Consider the following 16,654-nt stretch of genomic DNA (forward strand, 5'->3'; position numbering starts at 1 on the left):
ATGGATACTTACAATTGCTAGGTTTGATGGATACTTACGATTGCTAGGTTTGATGCTAGGTTTGATGGATACTTACGATAGCTAGGTTTGATAGATACTTACGATTGCTAGGTTTGATGGATACTTACGATTGCCTGGGTTGGTCTCTATGATCCGGTCGCGGATGACCTTACAGGCGTCGTACACCTGCATGGCGGGGTCGAACTGCATCGTCTTGACGACATTGTTTCCCACCACGCTGATCTTGAGCGAGAGCATGGCCATGTTTGCTGTGTGGCCCCTCGCCCCTGGATATTTGTAGGTCTGTCTGTCTGTGTGGTTGATTTGTGGGTCAGGTTTTGTCTATGTCTCGTGTGTCACCATGCACATCTGTAAACACAGAACAAAACTCATTACATACAGGGGGAAGTAGGCAGTCAATCTTCTGTTATCTAATATCACTAGTTCTCTCCTTTGGTTTAAAGTACAAAAGATGAAATTTTTCCTGAAAATTAAGACTTCTTCCCTGTTTTCTTTCCTTTCCTCTTTCTCTCCATAAGAACACTAAATCTCTCTCTCTCTCTCTGTCTGTCTCTCTCTCTCTGTCTGTCTGTCTCTCTGTCTGTCTCTCTCTCTGTCTGTCTCTCTCTCTCTCTCTCCCTCTATCTCTGTATCTCTGTCTGTCTGTCTGTCTGTCTCTCTCTCTCTCTCTCTCTCTCTCTCTCTCTCTCTCTCTCTCTCTCTCTCTCTCTCTCTCAGACTATACATACAGATTACAGAGAACATTAGCTGTTTAGTGACACCCTCAGCCAGTATTTCAGATGTAGAATTCACAAGTGTTCTGTAACCATGAGACACGGAGACACTAAGACTCCAAATACTTACAACATATAGAACACTTGAAACATTCAACACAGGGGACTCAGACCCCCCACAATTGCAGACAGAGAAATGTTTTAATCACAATTGTTACAGGAAGTTTCTTCCTTTTCTTACTCCTCTGAGAGAAGTTATAATTCTAAAAAAATTTTATAATCCCATTCTTTAAGCTAACATTACTTTAAAAGTATGTTGACTCAATTTATTTGATCAAAGTAGTGGGGTATGCTTGGGGTGAGGGTAAGGGTAAATGGGGAGGCAGAGGGGATTGGGATGGGGGAGTGGGGGAGAGGAGAGGAAAGCAGGGTTGTCTCTAAGACCTGCGGGGGGGCGGGGGGGGGGGGGGGGGGGGGGGGATTCCCCTGCTTGTATTGCCTTACCTACCCGGCTGTTACTGCATTTCAATCACTATCTACTGTAGCTATAAGTAAGACCCCCATTTCAATCATTATCTATTGTAGCTATAAGTAAGACCCCCATTTCAATCACTATCTACTGTAGCTATAAGTAAGGCCCCCATTTCAATCACTATCTACTGTAGCTATAAGTAAGACCCCCATTTCAATCACTATCTACTGTAGCTATAAGTAAGGCCCCCATTTCAATCACTATCTACTGTAGCTATAAGTAAGGCCCCCACACCCCTCCTCCACTTGTTTATTTCTTCCTTCTACTTCAATTTTTAGAGACTAACCTGGGGAAGGGTGGGGTGGGGGAGGGAGGCTATCAAAATTTTTTTTACAATGTTAACCAATCAAAATCAGAAATGCCTGTGTAGTAGTGTGATTTAGTTTTTTAGTTTTAGTTTTATACAGTATAAAGATATTTTGATTCACATCCCATTTATTCATTCATTCATTCATTTATTCAATCTCTCACTCCTTGCACTGCACGACAAGACAAACTGTGTGTGTTGTGTGCGATTAAACCTTAACACCCCTATTCAAAATAATTGACAATTCATTAAATTCACCATCAATGTTAAAATTGCAGTCTGTGGTGTTATGATAATATCTCGCCATAGACAGCTTGACATTTCAGAAATATTTCTACTGGAGTATAATGATCCCCATTATATACGGCATAGCATGATGCACGCGTGTGCAGGATTTAATCAAGTACCCAAAACATCTGTATAATTCTGTGAGTTTATCAGATATTCTATGAACGGTCTCAACCTATGAAAACTAATCAGTCATTTTTTAATGATAAAAAATATATGATGAAAGCTATGTGGAAAATTGCATGATTTGCAAAAACATGAAACACCCAAAAAGATTGAGGTCAGAGCCTGGCTTTGATGAGCTGTGTTTCTGCTGATTGCATGAAACTGTTGAGGGAGCCGCACTTACTATGTTACAATTATTACAACTCAAGTGTTTGCTACTTTAAACTGGTGTACAAATAATATAGCAACGAAATACAAAGTCCAAGATGCATACTTGCATTTTCGATGGTCCATTCTTTGTTAATAATATGATTCATTCACACACAACATGCATTGTCCCCCTCCCCTACTCCCCCCAATTATGTAAACACAGTCTCACACACGTGTCTTTATCTTCCATGTAATCATGTTGACAGCGAACTCCAATTCTAGCACACGTTGAGGGAGAATGATATCTAAATGAATTTTTTTCGTGAATGTCAAATTTTTCACATTCTGTTCAGATAATAAATCAAATTTAGGGCTGAGAGTTTACACTTCAGTGTGTGATCTCGTGTTACACATAGAATTCACTAATATCAATGGTAAAATACCTCCACAACTCAAATGATAAATTGCCTGCAAATCCCTGTATGAACAAACAGACCTCAATTTAAGAAAAAATATCTTCACAGGGTCGTCTCTAAAAATTGAAGTAGAAGGAGGAAATGAAAAGGTAGAAGGGGGGTCTGGGGGTCTTGCTTATAGCTACATTGTGTTTGAAATGAAAAAACAGCCGGGTATATTAAGGCATTATAGGTGGGAGAATTGCCCACCTCCCGGGTCTTAGAGACCACCCTGAGTCTACATAATATGGTATTTACCTGCAGTATCTGTCCTCCCCTCACTATATAATATGGTATTTACCTGTAGTATCTGTGCTCCCCTCACATCCATTAGAGACCACACAGTGCATAGCTCAGTACTAAACTGGTTCTGTATTATAGCGAGAACCAGAAAACATCAGCATCAAAGTTGTCCATCTTTATATCAATAAATATTCATCAGAAGATCTGGATACTTCACAATTGAGAGTTCTGTTCTCAAATTGTTTAATGGTGTTTATTTTTATCATAATTGCTAAAATAGCAGTGAAAATCTGTCTCCATTCTCCATTCTCAGATTTTTTTTCTTTAAATAAAAGGCACCAACATAACTAGTAAACAGTCTCGCATGAAGAATTGAGCACAGTTTCTACAGACTACACCAGAACGAAGAAAACTCGTCCAGAAAATCAGACGACGTTCCTCGAGTCAAAACTCCAATGCCTAATAAGAGCAATCCTGAGACAAGAGGAGTAAAACTGAAGTCCTCACAGTAATGTTCAACCACCGGTAAACTGCTGAGTCAGAGCTTGGATTAAGAGGAATCCAGGCCAATGTCCTCAATATCTAATGAATTAATCCTTGAAGGGGAAAACAACCAAGGACTTTGACAACCGCAGTCCTTGGCTTGAATGAATCATCCAATTGACAGAATGTTGAAGAGTTTTGTTTTTTTTAAAATCCAGGCCAATATAAACCATAGCCTTGCCTCAGCCTTACAAAGTTCCTTTTACCCTGAATAAAAAGAACCCTGGACTTTGACTATGGCAGTCCGTGGTTCAAATGACAGAACGTTCCAATCTCCCAGCATCCCCGTCAATCTGAAAACCTCAGCACAAAACAGCGGGACAAATTATGATAAACCTCTCTTCTGATGGTTAAAGCCGCTCATTTACATAAATGTCAATAGTTGTACACGCAATTAGCATCGGTCCCCGGGTAATTACCGCGCGACTTCTGTAAATGTCGACTGGGGACCCTCTCTCTATTCACCCTCCCCACGATTCCAGTCTCCTTCCATATGGCTGTTCCCAGGACAAATCAAATAAAAATCAATGAAGCTGAAACCCATCTAATAACTTTGTTTGGTGAAACATCCCCTTTCATTCATAAAACTGTGGAGAGAGAGAGAGAGTGGAGAGAGAGACAGAAAGAAACAGGAGAGAAGAGAGAGAGAGAGGCTTCAATGTTTCCCCCGTACATCAGCGATCAATGTGACCAGAGACTGTCATCCTGTTCTGGGAAATGCTGATAAATCCGTCCACAGCCGAAAATGTCAACTCATCCGCAAAATTATTCATCCATTTCATATTACATCAGTTTGGTGAAGGCGACTCAGTTACTGCTAAGTGGCCTCTGCTTTCCAAGATCTACCGTTCCTTCTGCACTGTCCATTTGTCTTAATTAATTTAAGCTTAAAAGGGTAAAGGACATCCTCTCTTACAGTAAAACTTCTCGGAGCACAGAAATATTAACTCTCCATCCATTATCCTACCCCTACCATCACATCAGCACAGACAATCATAAAACGCACCATATTTTTTTTGCAGGAATTCCCATTACATTATCTGTTCCGATATCACAGATTAAGCATTCTTTTTCCGTCGAAGTCTGCATTTAAATATTAATGCCTGCATAACAAGCCTCCGGTACTCTATATCCCTGGGACCGCGCCTCCCCGTATAAACCCTGGTAATTGGTCGACGTCGCGATCGTCCTAGAGACCAGAACCAGCGCATTACAACGCAGTCCTCGTCCCCAGTGGCTGTACTTGTACAAATCGGGGGAATTACGGCCCATAGTCTCCACCACTTACTGACAATTACGTCGCCATTACGGCAAACACAATTAGCTGAGTAATCAGAGTTTGTATGTCGCAGTGAAGGGCGCCATCAAACGATGGGTAGCAAAAAAACAGGCCCTCGTCAGCCGACGATGTGGTGCAGGCTATGTCACTTGAGCGGAGGTTTCAGCTAATAGCTGAATGAACATGAACATTTATAACTTTGAGAACTCAAATTACGAGAGTACAGGCCATGTTATATGATGGGAAACCTTTACTTTTTAGGGGACAAGTTTATAACTATTAATATTGACAACATTACCTTCTGGGGGAACAAGTTTAAACCTCAACAGATAGATTATATACAGGAAGCAGTTTCTAACTCTATGGAAAGGGACAACAGTTATATTTTGTAAGGGAATCATTTAAAACTTTAAAGATGCAAACATTTACATGTTTGAGAGAGATCAGTTTGTGACATTTACAAGGGGTACTAGTTAATGCTCTATAAAGGTGGACATTTATACTTTCCTTGGGAACCAATTTATAACTAACAATAATGTGACTAATGAATAGAAACATATTCTTCAGGTTGCATTTAAAGGTTTCTATATTGTCTGGCAAACAATCACTACAGAATAACACATGCAGGTCAAGATGAGATATGAAAACATCATCTACATCTCAAAGCATGATACGTGATCTAATGACATTACCATATATAGACACCAATCTACTGAGTTATTACCATTACCATATAAAGACACCAATCTACTGCTGTATTTAGCAGCTCAGTAGTCTCTTATTTCTAGGGCTAACATCTAAAGGTTAAACTTGTAAGATTTGCTCATAATTTTCTTGTCAAGGAAAAAACCAAACATAATATCACCTACTTTTCACAATCTCATGATAACTGCAGCTTATATTTCTAAAATCCAATTGACAGTATATTTTCATCACTGGTGAGAACAGTTCTTGAAGAGATGTTCAACAACAATGAACAGTGAGCACTATACCAGAACCTCCCATCGTTACATTACATCAAGCTGTGCCTGAATTACACAGCAGGCATCAGGAAGTGGCTGGCTCCGTGACAGTTCTTCAAATATTTTATTATGCAAGGAGACACTTGTACGAGTTACTACTATATATATGGGGAGGGGGGTTGAAGAGAGCCACTTTGAGTTTTACTTAATATATTGTCTCTAAAAAACATAAATGTGTAATTTCAAAATGGCCTCCAGCACCATCACTTATACACGTCTCTCTTTTTTCTTTATCCCAGTTTAAAAAAATTATGTCATCGTTGCACAAAATCCTCAAATTAAACCCTTCATAACAGACAGCGGCTGTATCATCACCGAGACAGAAGTAGTCGTCTAAAGCTTTGAAGTGAGGCTCCATTTTCCTGAGAACCATCAGAGAGCAGATGAATACCACTAAGGATTAAACAAAAGTCGCAATACAAGCTCACACAGACGTTTCTAGGAAGACTTCCTGCTTTCAATAACTTGAAAGAAACTTTCTACAGAACAAACTGTACTCTATGTGCCTGTAAGAATAGTACTGGCTTTCAAAACGAGACTGTAACCCCCCCCCCTCCCCCCTCCAAATCATCACTCTGAGAGAAGGAAGAGAAACCTTCTAGAGAGCCTGTTTTACAGTCCTATCTGATAATTCTCCTACAGTACAGCCCCTGTACTACAACAACGAGACCGTGTAACATCCCCCCCCCCCCCCCAATCATCACTCTAAGAGAAGGAAGGAGAAACCTTCTAGAGAGCCTGTCTTACAGTCCTATCTGATAATTCTCCTACAGTACAGGCCCTGTACTACAACAACGAGACCGTGTAACATCCCCCCCCCCCCAATCATCACTCTAAGAGAAGGAAGGAGAAACCTTCTAGAGAGCCTGTCTTACAGTCCTATCTGATAATTCTCCTACAGTACAGGCCCTGTACTACAACAACAAGACCGTGTAACATCCCCCCAATGAGACTCTAACCCCCACCCCCTCCCCCCCCCCCCCAATCATCACTCTAAGAGAAGGAGAAACCTTCTAGAGAGCCTGTTTTACAGTCCTATCTGATAATTCTCCTACAGTACAGGCCCTGTACTACAACAACGAGACCGTGTAACATTCCCCCCCCCCCCCAATCATCACTCTAACTTCTAGAGAGCCTGTTTTACAGTCCTATCTGATAATTCTCCTACAGTACAGGCCCTGTACTACAACAACGAGACCGTGTAACATCCCCCCCCCCCCCAATCATCACTCTACCTTCTAGAGAGCTGTCTTACAGTCCTATCTGATAATTCTCCTACAGTACAGGCCCTGTACTACAACAACGAGACCGTGTAACACCCCCCCCCCCCCCCCCCCCCAAAATCATCACTCTAACTTCTAGAGAGCCTGTTTTACAGTCCTATCTGATAAGCCCCCTACAGTACAGGCCCTGTACTACAACAACGAGACCGTGTAACACCCCCCCCCCCCCCAATCATCACTCTACCTTCTAGAGAGCCTGTCTTACAGTCCTATCTGATAATTCCCCTACAGTACAGCAGGCCCTGTACTACAAACACAACACAGACAAGAGGACATTACAGGATGAATGTGATGTTTCTACACAAAGCTTTGTAAACAACGAGAGGGATTTGGAGGGTGAGTATGTTACTACACAGAACTGGGTAGTAGCTGGGACAGAAGGCGCTTCCAGGAAGACTTCCCTGATAAAACAACTCCAGCCTGAGAAGCCCTCTCCAGAACAGCCCTGTACTCCTCAGTAAGAACTACAGAAGTCCCCTGTACTCCTCAGTGCTGTAAGAACTACAGAGGTCCCCTTTACTCTGTAAGAACTAGCTTTGTGGATGAGTCAACAAGAACCTCTTCTTTCACAAAGAAGGAAGACTTCCTTCTGTTTGCTAATAGATTATGGCTTCTACAAATGTCAAATTTCGACACAAATGCTGAAAAATGATAATCTTGCATTTTTATAAAAAGAAAATTAAAAGGCACATAAAGCAATAAAACCTTGAGACTTGTACAACACAAAAATAAGACGAGTCATCTTGGTCTCTGTCTCTCTCCCTCTGTTTCTTTGTCTTTTAATCACTTTCTCTATATCACTCTTCTCTGTTTGTCTATCTGTCTGTCTGTCTGTCCGTCCATCCATCGTCCATCCATCGTCCATCCATCTGTCTGTCTATGTCTCTATCTGTCTGTCTGTCTGTCTGTCTCTCTCTCTCTCTGCTTTCTCTTCATACCGCCTGCTCTCTGCTCTTTAACTATAGGAGTTTGTTGGACCCTGAGTCCATCATTATTTCCCCACCAAACGTTGCATGCGTGTCGCCAATTACCCCCGACATTACCATATAAATAGAGCAGTCAAAGGCCCTCGGCCCATTATCCAATATGGACATTTATCGTGCCTGTCAGAACAGATTAGGAATTGGATCACATGACGATCATGTGACTGTCATACGCCATCAAACAGACATTACTCAATTTACAGTGTTGTAATACAATAAAAAAACTTTGGGAAATCTAAGCCTATCCGAACACAACTGAATTATCTGCTGAAATATTCGTTCTTCCATCAGTACTACCTCACTTCCTCCGAGTTCTGAGTCCAGAATTCAATACAATGTCTGAGGTTATTAGGGTAAAATATCAAACCTTATCTCCATAAAACAGGACTATTACGTTTTATCACAACTATCAAATGGTTTCCTATCTTCAACAAAAATGGCTCTTCATCCAAAAAGAAAATAAAGTGGCTGCAAGGATGACACAAAATTGTCAATACAGCTGTTAATTACACAGCCACATGTACCTCATGTGGACAATGCTTTATTCTTCCAACTTTTACTTCTTTTTTAAACTTGTACAGAATTTTTTGGAGAGAAGGTTTTGCTTTTAATTTATCATTTTATTCTTATTAACTTTTTTTTTTAAGGGATGGGGGGGGGGGGGGGGTGTGTTTGGGTTCTTGCAGATTTTTTTTTCAGGGGGAAAGGTGTTGTTTTTTTGGAAGGGGGAGGAGATAGAGTTGGTCAAAGTTTGTATAAAATGTAAGCACAGGACTGACAACAGAGTGGCACAAGACTTGACAATTTGACAGTAGACAGCTGAGACAACTGACAGCAATCTCTCAATGCAGCCATTACATCATCTCTAAAATTGGAAATATTCACCATAATCTATCATGAAGAAAACAGCAATGGTTGACCAATGAAAACATTAAAAAACACAGCATCGATTTTATAAGCCCAACACCACACCACGCCAAAAATCAAACTAACCATAACACAGGAAAGTCAGGTCTTTCAGTGGTAGGTCTCTGACCAGAGTGACCTCTCATGGTTGATTTGTATGACCACAAATACAAGTTCTTATATTTGGGTTCAAAAGTTGATTTATACTTCATAATACAAAAATACGTAAAACAACATCTAGGAACTTCAGATGCCGGATATATCATAACTTGTACATTTCTGATCTTGATAGACGAGACTCACTGTTCTTTGAAATGCTGTGACAGATTTGTACACAAACAAATGCATTAGAGACTACAACACGTTAGGAGGCTCCAGACTCCCACTCTCTGTGAAATCGATGTCGATCATGTGATAAAAAACTTGACTTAAATGGACGAAGCCTGTCCCTCCCCGCAAATCCAACCCTCAAAGGAGTGCATTATCAAATCACCCCCATTACACTAAACATCCTTTATTTGCTCAATCAATAGACCTTTTTGACCATCACTTTATTAAATTTCTTCTATCTCTCTCCCACTATTCTCTCTTCTCTCTCTCTTTGAGTCTCCTCTCTCTCTCTCTCTCTCTCTCTCTCTCTCTCTCTCTCTCTCTCTCTCTCTCTCTCTCTCTCTATCTGAGAGATAATACTTGTTAGAAAGTGGCAGAACTCTAGACACATTTTCCAGATGTAGGGTGAAAAACAAGCTTCTATTAAGGAGACTCTTTACTTAAGCTGACTGTAATATGCTTTAATTACCTTCTAACAAAGAAGATCTGTTTTATGAATTGCATAAGAATTTAATCTTCCTTTCTCTCCTATTTTGCTGCAATCTCAATAGAATTCCTATTCCATGATTCAATGACATTTAAATAGAACAGCAAGAGTTCAATCAAAAAAATGTTTCTGAAAAAAATTGATTCTGTATCAAATGCTAAAACCATTTTCGCTCAATGAATCTAATACCAGAAATATTAGAGCAAATTATAAACATTGTCAAACCGGAATACCACAAACACTGGAGTTTGATATGAACTCTGCAGCAAATTGGGGGGCTCCCATTTCTCTAAATGGGATAAAATCATTATTCAATGAATATTTCCCTTTCATTTATTCTCATTCCCCGGCCATTACGGGAGTATAACCGGCACTTAATGATAGCTGTGGATGCAGCCATTGTTCTTACTCTAGGAGACACTGTTTGATTTCTTCTGTCACACATCACACACACTGAGCATCAAAAACCTACCAGAATTCCATTTCTTTGTTCTCCTCATTTTGTACCCGAGTCTGGTCCAGACCGTAAAATAATTCAACAATTTAACTCCAATGCAATAATTGATGCACCACAAAACCTAATTTTTTCTCTAAATTGAGCTCGTGACAATTTCAAAATCAAACATTTTAATTACACCAGAATTTGAGTATTTTTGCAAAGAAACCACAGTTTCTACAAGCATTACACCAATTATCCCTAATTCAGACAGACCTCAGACTCCATCACAATGTCAGTCTTTTACTTTAAACTTTGCATCATATAACATCAATTGAACCAGATACTGACATGAAAAAATTTCAATTCTAATTCAATCAAAATTTTTTAGTCTTATGCCAAAAAAAAAAAGGAAAAAAAAAGCTTAATGAATCTAAACACAAATCCCACCAGGGAATAAACTAAAAATTTAGTCAAACTGCAAAAAACAACCATTCTTATACATCATAGCAAAGACACCAAAGCTCCAAGAGGAGTACTAACCAACAAAATAAAAGAATTTAAACAAAGCAAAGGATTAAATAATTATTGATTTAGGACAGAGAATTAACAAACTCAGGGCAGGAAGAGCCAATCCTACCTTGCTTGTGCTGCGGTTGTGACACGGACATGATCGTGGATGCTGGTACCGTACGGAATACCCCCCTCTGTCCCTGTATGCGCGGGATCCCCCCTCTCACTGTACAGACGCGGACAGTCACCAGCATGTACAGCTAGTGCTGTCACCAAACTAATCAACTCACAGATTGTTTTAAATTTCAACTCAATCAAAAGTGGGCTACAATTGCGGGATTTTCTGTCATGTGACACGAAATTGACAGGATATATCCAAGTGCCAGCTTAATATACAATCTGACATTTAAAAATAATTTGGGGGCCCCACACGGGGGCTGCATCATACAGTGGATAACAGAGGCATTGCATGTGCAGGGAAAAAAATAATCAAAAAGATACACGCCTCATCTGCTCAATAACTACTTAGTTCCTATTGTGAATGAAAATTTAACATGAAGAAAAGGTTATAACCAAGTATGTAAATTCTATCTGGTGTTTTTTAGTTTCTCCCTTTGTGGGCCCCATGAAGTTAAATCTGAATGAGACTGAGAAAAAACTGGTCCCAGACACAGGATGTGACCCCCATTGTTGCCGTGGAAACACTTCCCCCTGATCAAAGACAGGGTTGTGTCGCTTATTTTGTGTGTGTGTGTGTGTGTGTGTGAGGGGGTGATATTTTTGGGAGGGAGAAGGGAGAGGGATCCAGCATTTTTTTCCCCCTACAACAGTATATAAAACTGCACACTATTGAGGAAACTTTGCACTCAATAGTACATTGGTCAACTGATATTATTAATAATTGAAAAATGGGGAGAAGCGGGGAGAAGCAAAATGTTGACCATACATGATAAAACGAAGCACAGATCTTGGTCGATATGCTACATAGAGCCACACACTAAAAACTTCAGGTGAAAAACGGAGAGATGGCCTTATATGCATGACTTTGATTGTCGACCATTTCAAATCAAAGTTACAATGAGTGCATCAAAGAGTGCATCAATGGGTGCATAAATGAAGCTAAATGTAGCAATGAGCCGAGTGATAGCAGCCAGTGTTTTAATCATTGTAACCCGAGATCTAAACACGGCTCACAGACAGCAGACTCATCACAGACTGTGTCACCACTCGGACCCTGTTCTAACATTACGATTATATAATATATAGAGCCAATAACAATGAGGGCAGGGACAGCAGTCCTTACATGTACATGTATTATGTAACCATAGCAAGCACTCCTAGCTTATTATACAACAGTTAATTAATGCTGTAAATGAAAAAAATAAATTAATGACTTGATTAGCTATATCAAAAGTAACCAAAACAACCAAGGCTGAACTGTGATGGGGACGATAGTGATGCCTTAACTTCCAAGTTACTTTTTCTACTGGATATGTTAACTCCGATTCTCAACATGTCAAGTTTGAGCATCAGATATTTACTTGTATAACCATCATATCACTTGTATTACAGTTCTGTGACGTCACCCATCTTCAAGTCACATGTAATTTGTACTCGATTGTATTCATTACTGCATGAATAACAATAATTTCTGCTGCTGGTTTGCATTTATTATAAAATCCAGTTTGAAGCGGCCTGCACTACAGCCAAAACTACATGTACATACTGTGGAAGCACATATTTTCGATGGGTCAAAATTTCGTTGTTTTTAAATCAAATAAAATTTCATTGGCATTTAATTTCATCATATCTTAATCTCTTTGTAATCATTAATAATTGGGTTAAAAATTCATCAAGGATTTAACTTCATTGATTTATACTGCCAACGAAAATAAAGAAATTAAATCCTCGACAAATATTTCTGCTTCTACAGTACTTTTATCCTGAAATCTCAGAATTCAGATGACCCCCCAGTACAATGACCTTCACCTTTGGATGTCTACACATCCCCATGTGATACTCCTACACTCGGTGAGGACAATGTCCCGTCTCCACACAATCTCATTGTCATTCTGATGAACTCGGGGCCTTCAAGGTCCTCGACACCCAGTGACTTTTACTTACTGTAGCCCAATGGGATGAGCTTCAGTCTACTGACTCATAGGTTCTAAGTTCAAATATTGCTTGAACTTTTGTTTTTTACGTATCTAAAAGTTTTTTTCTCCCAAAGCTGAACCCTTTTTTCTGTCATATTCAAGTAAAACCCGTGCTGCTAGAAGTTCATATCTCTAAGGAACAATTGGAAGGCTGGGCTTTATATGGGGAAACTTTTACAAAAGGTGTGGAGGAGACTTAATGGAAATATTGACTGTGTTTGTACAAGAGATTTTATTCAGACAAAATATTCACACATTGCCATGTGTTAAAACTCAAAGTCAACTAAAACACTGCTCTACAGACTGACTGATTCACTAAAGGACGCTCTAAAAAAAGGAGGATGCTTCACAAAACACTTAGTACTAAATCGGAGTGACAATTATCCATGATTATTCCCCGTATCCTGCGACTCGAGAGACCTGAGTGGTTTTCTTCGAATGCGTTGTAGTCATGTGACGACAAAACTCTCTCGTCAAATTCACGACATTTAAACGATTCTAGTCCTTCAGAAAAAAGAGAGGGAAAGAAGGGCTTCCTTGTCTTATGCCACTAAAACAACCCAAGTGGTGCTACAGTAAAACAATCCCCACCGAATCCAAGTGGTGCTACAGTAAGTGGTGCTACAGTAAGTGGCCATCATCAACTATCACATTAGTGGAACTAAGTTTGTGTCCACTCATCAGTACAGTAATCCTGTACATTAGACGTCGGCTGTCGGAATCTGTAGGATATACTTCACAGAAATATCTCTCTCTCTCTGTTTTGCTACATCTATTGCCGTTCTTTTTATTTATCTTTGCCTCTATCTGTTACTCTCTTCTCTAACAGGTTCTCTCTCTACCCTGTCTCTCTCTCTCTCTGTTTTGCTACATCTATTGCCGTTCTTTTTATTTATCTTTGCCTCTATCTGTTACTCTTTTCTCTAACAGGTTCTCTCTCTACCCTGTCTCCCTGTCTCTCTTTCTATAATGCTCTCTCTCTCTTTCTCTCTCTCTCTCTCTCTCTCTCTCTCTCTCTCTCTCTCTCTTACAGTCCTAGCAGAAAATACCATGGAGGAGAAAGCAGAGAATCTGCTGATTTGTGATTCAAGAACAGAAAACAGTTCTTAATTAATCACTTATTCAATCAATCAATTAAACAATCTATCAATAAAACCCCACACTGTGAAACAATCACTCTTCCAGTGACATAACAGCCTCTACAACCCTCACCCTTACAAACCCTGCTATCACTTCCTCCCCATACACACAGATTTCCTACTACTGAACTATGCAGCTTCATCCTATTTTAGATGAATCAGCCCCCTGACAATAAAACACCGCTTCCTTCCCCCGACATTAATACATCTCCTTATGCAGCCCTCTTTCTTTATGTTACAAAGATTCCGACACAATAGACCCGACATTGGACCACTTCATTTTCTACTGTATGGTCAGAGCGGATCAAAGTGCTATTTGCATAAAAGAGGTTTTTTATGGGATGATGATAAAATCTATCTCACTGTATAATTGCTACTATGAAATTCCACTGCATAACTATTATCAGATTCCCTGGAGATCTCCGGACAGAGAGGTCCTTTATCCATCCTTATAAAAGAGAGTTCTAATACTTTTCAAGGCATTAATATTCTTCATATCAATTCTTGCTAAAGGAGTTTGATTCCATCACTGTACAAGGCAATTATTCATTAATTCTCTCTCTCTCTCTCTCTCTCTCTCTCTCTCTCTCTCTCTCTCTCTCTCTCTCTCTCTCTCTCTCTCTCTCTCTCTCTCTCTCTCTTACAGTCTCTCATATATACAAACTGTAATTTCTTAGTTTGCCACTATTGCTACACATCATACATATTCATATAATCAATGAATTATTCATACTAACAAAGAACATTATGTGGTCCAAACCATCAAACAACCAATGGAGCAATCATCCTACCCCTTGGGGAACTTGACCAATTCCCATGGACACCGAAATGGCTGCCTGGCGCAGAGACCTTCCCTAAATGTCAAACTCTTGCGGTGACATTTACCGGCCGGGAATACCCCTGCCTGTTCACTGGTGTCCCCCAATTTTACCCCATTACACATCAGTCCTGACTGGAGGTAAACTGCTGTCATTATCTGTAATTTCAGCACTAAATTACAGAACCAGCCACTTGATAAGGTCAGCCTATATATATACAGTATATTTGGTGCAAGCATCACAGCTGTAACACGGAACAATAATTGTTGCATGGTCCTGGGTGCTGACAAATTCTGCAGCACAGAATTTTCTCCAATACACATTCCTTAAACTTCATGCATTATTATAGCTAAAGCTAAGATAAACGTGGATTCATAAAGCAATAATAGAAGCTACTTTTGTAGAATCAGCTCAGTATAAAGAATGCAGATTACTTCAAAACTGAATGACTCTACACTGAATCAGTACGTTGATAAGGTCACCATAGGTCACCATATTTACATGCACAGTGCTGGCAACCATAGCTGCATGTAATGCCACTCTGACTGCTGATCAGGGTCCCTAGTGCTGACAAATTCTGCAGCATGGAATTTTTCCATAACACATTCTTTCAGTTTGATGTATACAAATAATCTATGTAAAATTTTACATTTCTTCCAGCTTTATTAATAATTATAGAGCCCAGATAAATGTTCACCTAACAAACTCAGAGGCTGCCAGTGCTCACTGTACTTTTCTAGTTTTGTTGACTGATCTATAAAGAGCCTGAATAAAGAATCTAGGTAGAAGTCTGTTATGTAGAATCATACATGTATCAGTGTGGGTATGAAGTATGAACACTTTTAAAACACTGACAATAACTACAAAAGCCTTGTCAATCCAAAGCACAAAACTCTGGAGGTGTTGGGGTCTACAGGAGTCAGGCTTTACTTGGTCCATCACAGAGTCACCCCCCCCCCCCCACCCCACCCCACCCTACTGAGTAAACATCCATTACATCATTCTAAATGTGAAGTATTTCAAGAAATGTCCATTTAGTACAGGTAATTCCTCAGTCAAAACGACAATGCCTGGGGTACAACAGGGCTCCCACAATCTATGGTCCATCATGATTACAAGGACATCCCAAACAAAGTGAACCTCAGTCATATCATTCAACATTTTGGACACCTCAATTTAGTCCCCTCTTGAGTGTCCCATAACATACAATAGAGGCTGCCAGATATCTGGAGGCTGTTCCTTAGACAGTTCTTTGAGCCTTCATCACTGATATATCTAACCATACAACAGCACTAAAAGCTGCTGTGGTTTTACTTTAACACAGGTAGATAGGAACTTACAGTGAGAACAGACTGGACAATAATGTAACCACCTGGAGAGAGAGAGAGAGAGAGAGAGAGAGAGAGAGAGAGACAGAGACAGAGAGAGACAGAGAGAGACAGAGAGTATGTTTTGACCTGAATGACCTCATTAACCTGTCTCATGACCTGATCTTCTCTGTAAGGAGACCCTGCACCCCCCTGCTATACATGTGTTATATATGTATATATCCATTGATGAGATGTCGTTCTGTACAATCTGGACATGGGCTAGCATTATAGCCTTATATAACACACAAATTCTTTAAAATCCTACTGTTTTCTGTAAATGGGCGGTGTCCCGTAAACAAACAAATCAACTAATGAAATTTAAAGACAATGTTTTCAGTACAAATAATATCACATACATTTCTCAGACTAATACCACAGTATTTCTGGCTCAACCAGGCCTCCAACTCTCTGAATCGGATCTATTTTCACACAGAGTACTGCACCGTAAACGTATTGTATTTGGCCTGTACGATATTTGGCAGAAATTAGTTTTCGAACAGGTTGGCGTGGATTTG

At 39.9% G+C, this 16,654-nt stretch overlaps 1 protein-coding gene across 20 annotated transcripts in view; it reads right to left on the reverse strand.

Moving 5' to 3' along the window:
• LOC105339947 (talin-1) overlaps window positions 1–16,654 on the reverse strand; it is a 92,655-nt gene that overhangs the window by 61,815 nt on the left and 14,186 nt on the right. For 16 of the 20 annotated variants that reach the window (XM_066080953.1, XM_066080937.1, XM_066080933.1 and 13 more), the window contains one exon: window positions 129–369. In XM_066080953.1, the coding sequence (XP_065937025.1) occupies window positions 129–264 (136 nt within the window). In that variant the 5' untranslated portion in view covers window positions 265–369. Of the gene's footprint in view, window positions 1–128; window positions 370–2,932; window positions 4,000–5,565; window positions 5,702–10,783; window positions 10,945–14,688; window positions 14,824–16,654 lie in introns of those variants that run through there. The other 4 variants (XM_066080928.1, XM_066080914.1, XM_066080926.1 and 1 more) reach the window with 4 other exon arrangements.

This window comes from Magallana gigas, chromosome 1 (genome assembly GCF_963853765.1).
Source record: "Magallana gigas chromosome 1, xbMagGiga1.1, whole genome shotgun sequence".
Classification (NCBI taxonomy): domain Eukaryota; kingdom Metazoa; phylum Mollusca; class Bivalvia; order Ostreida; family Ostreidae; genus Magallana; species Magallana gigas.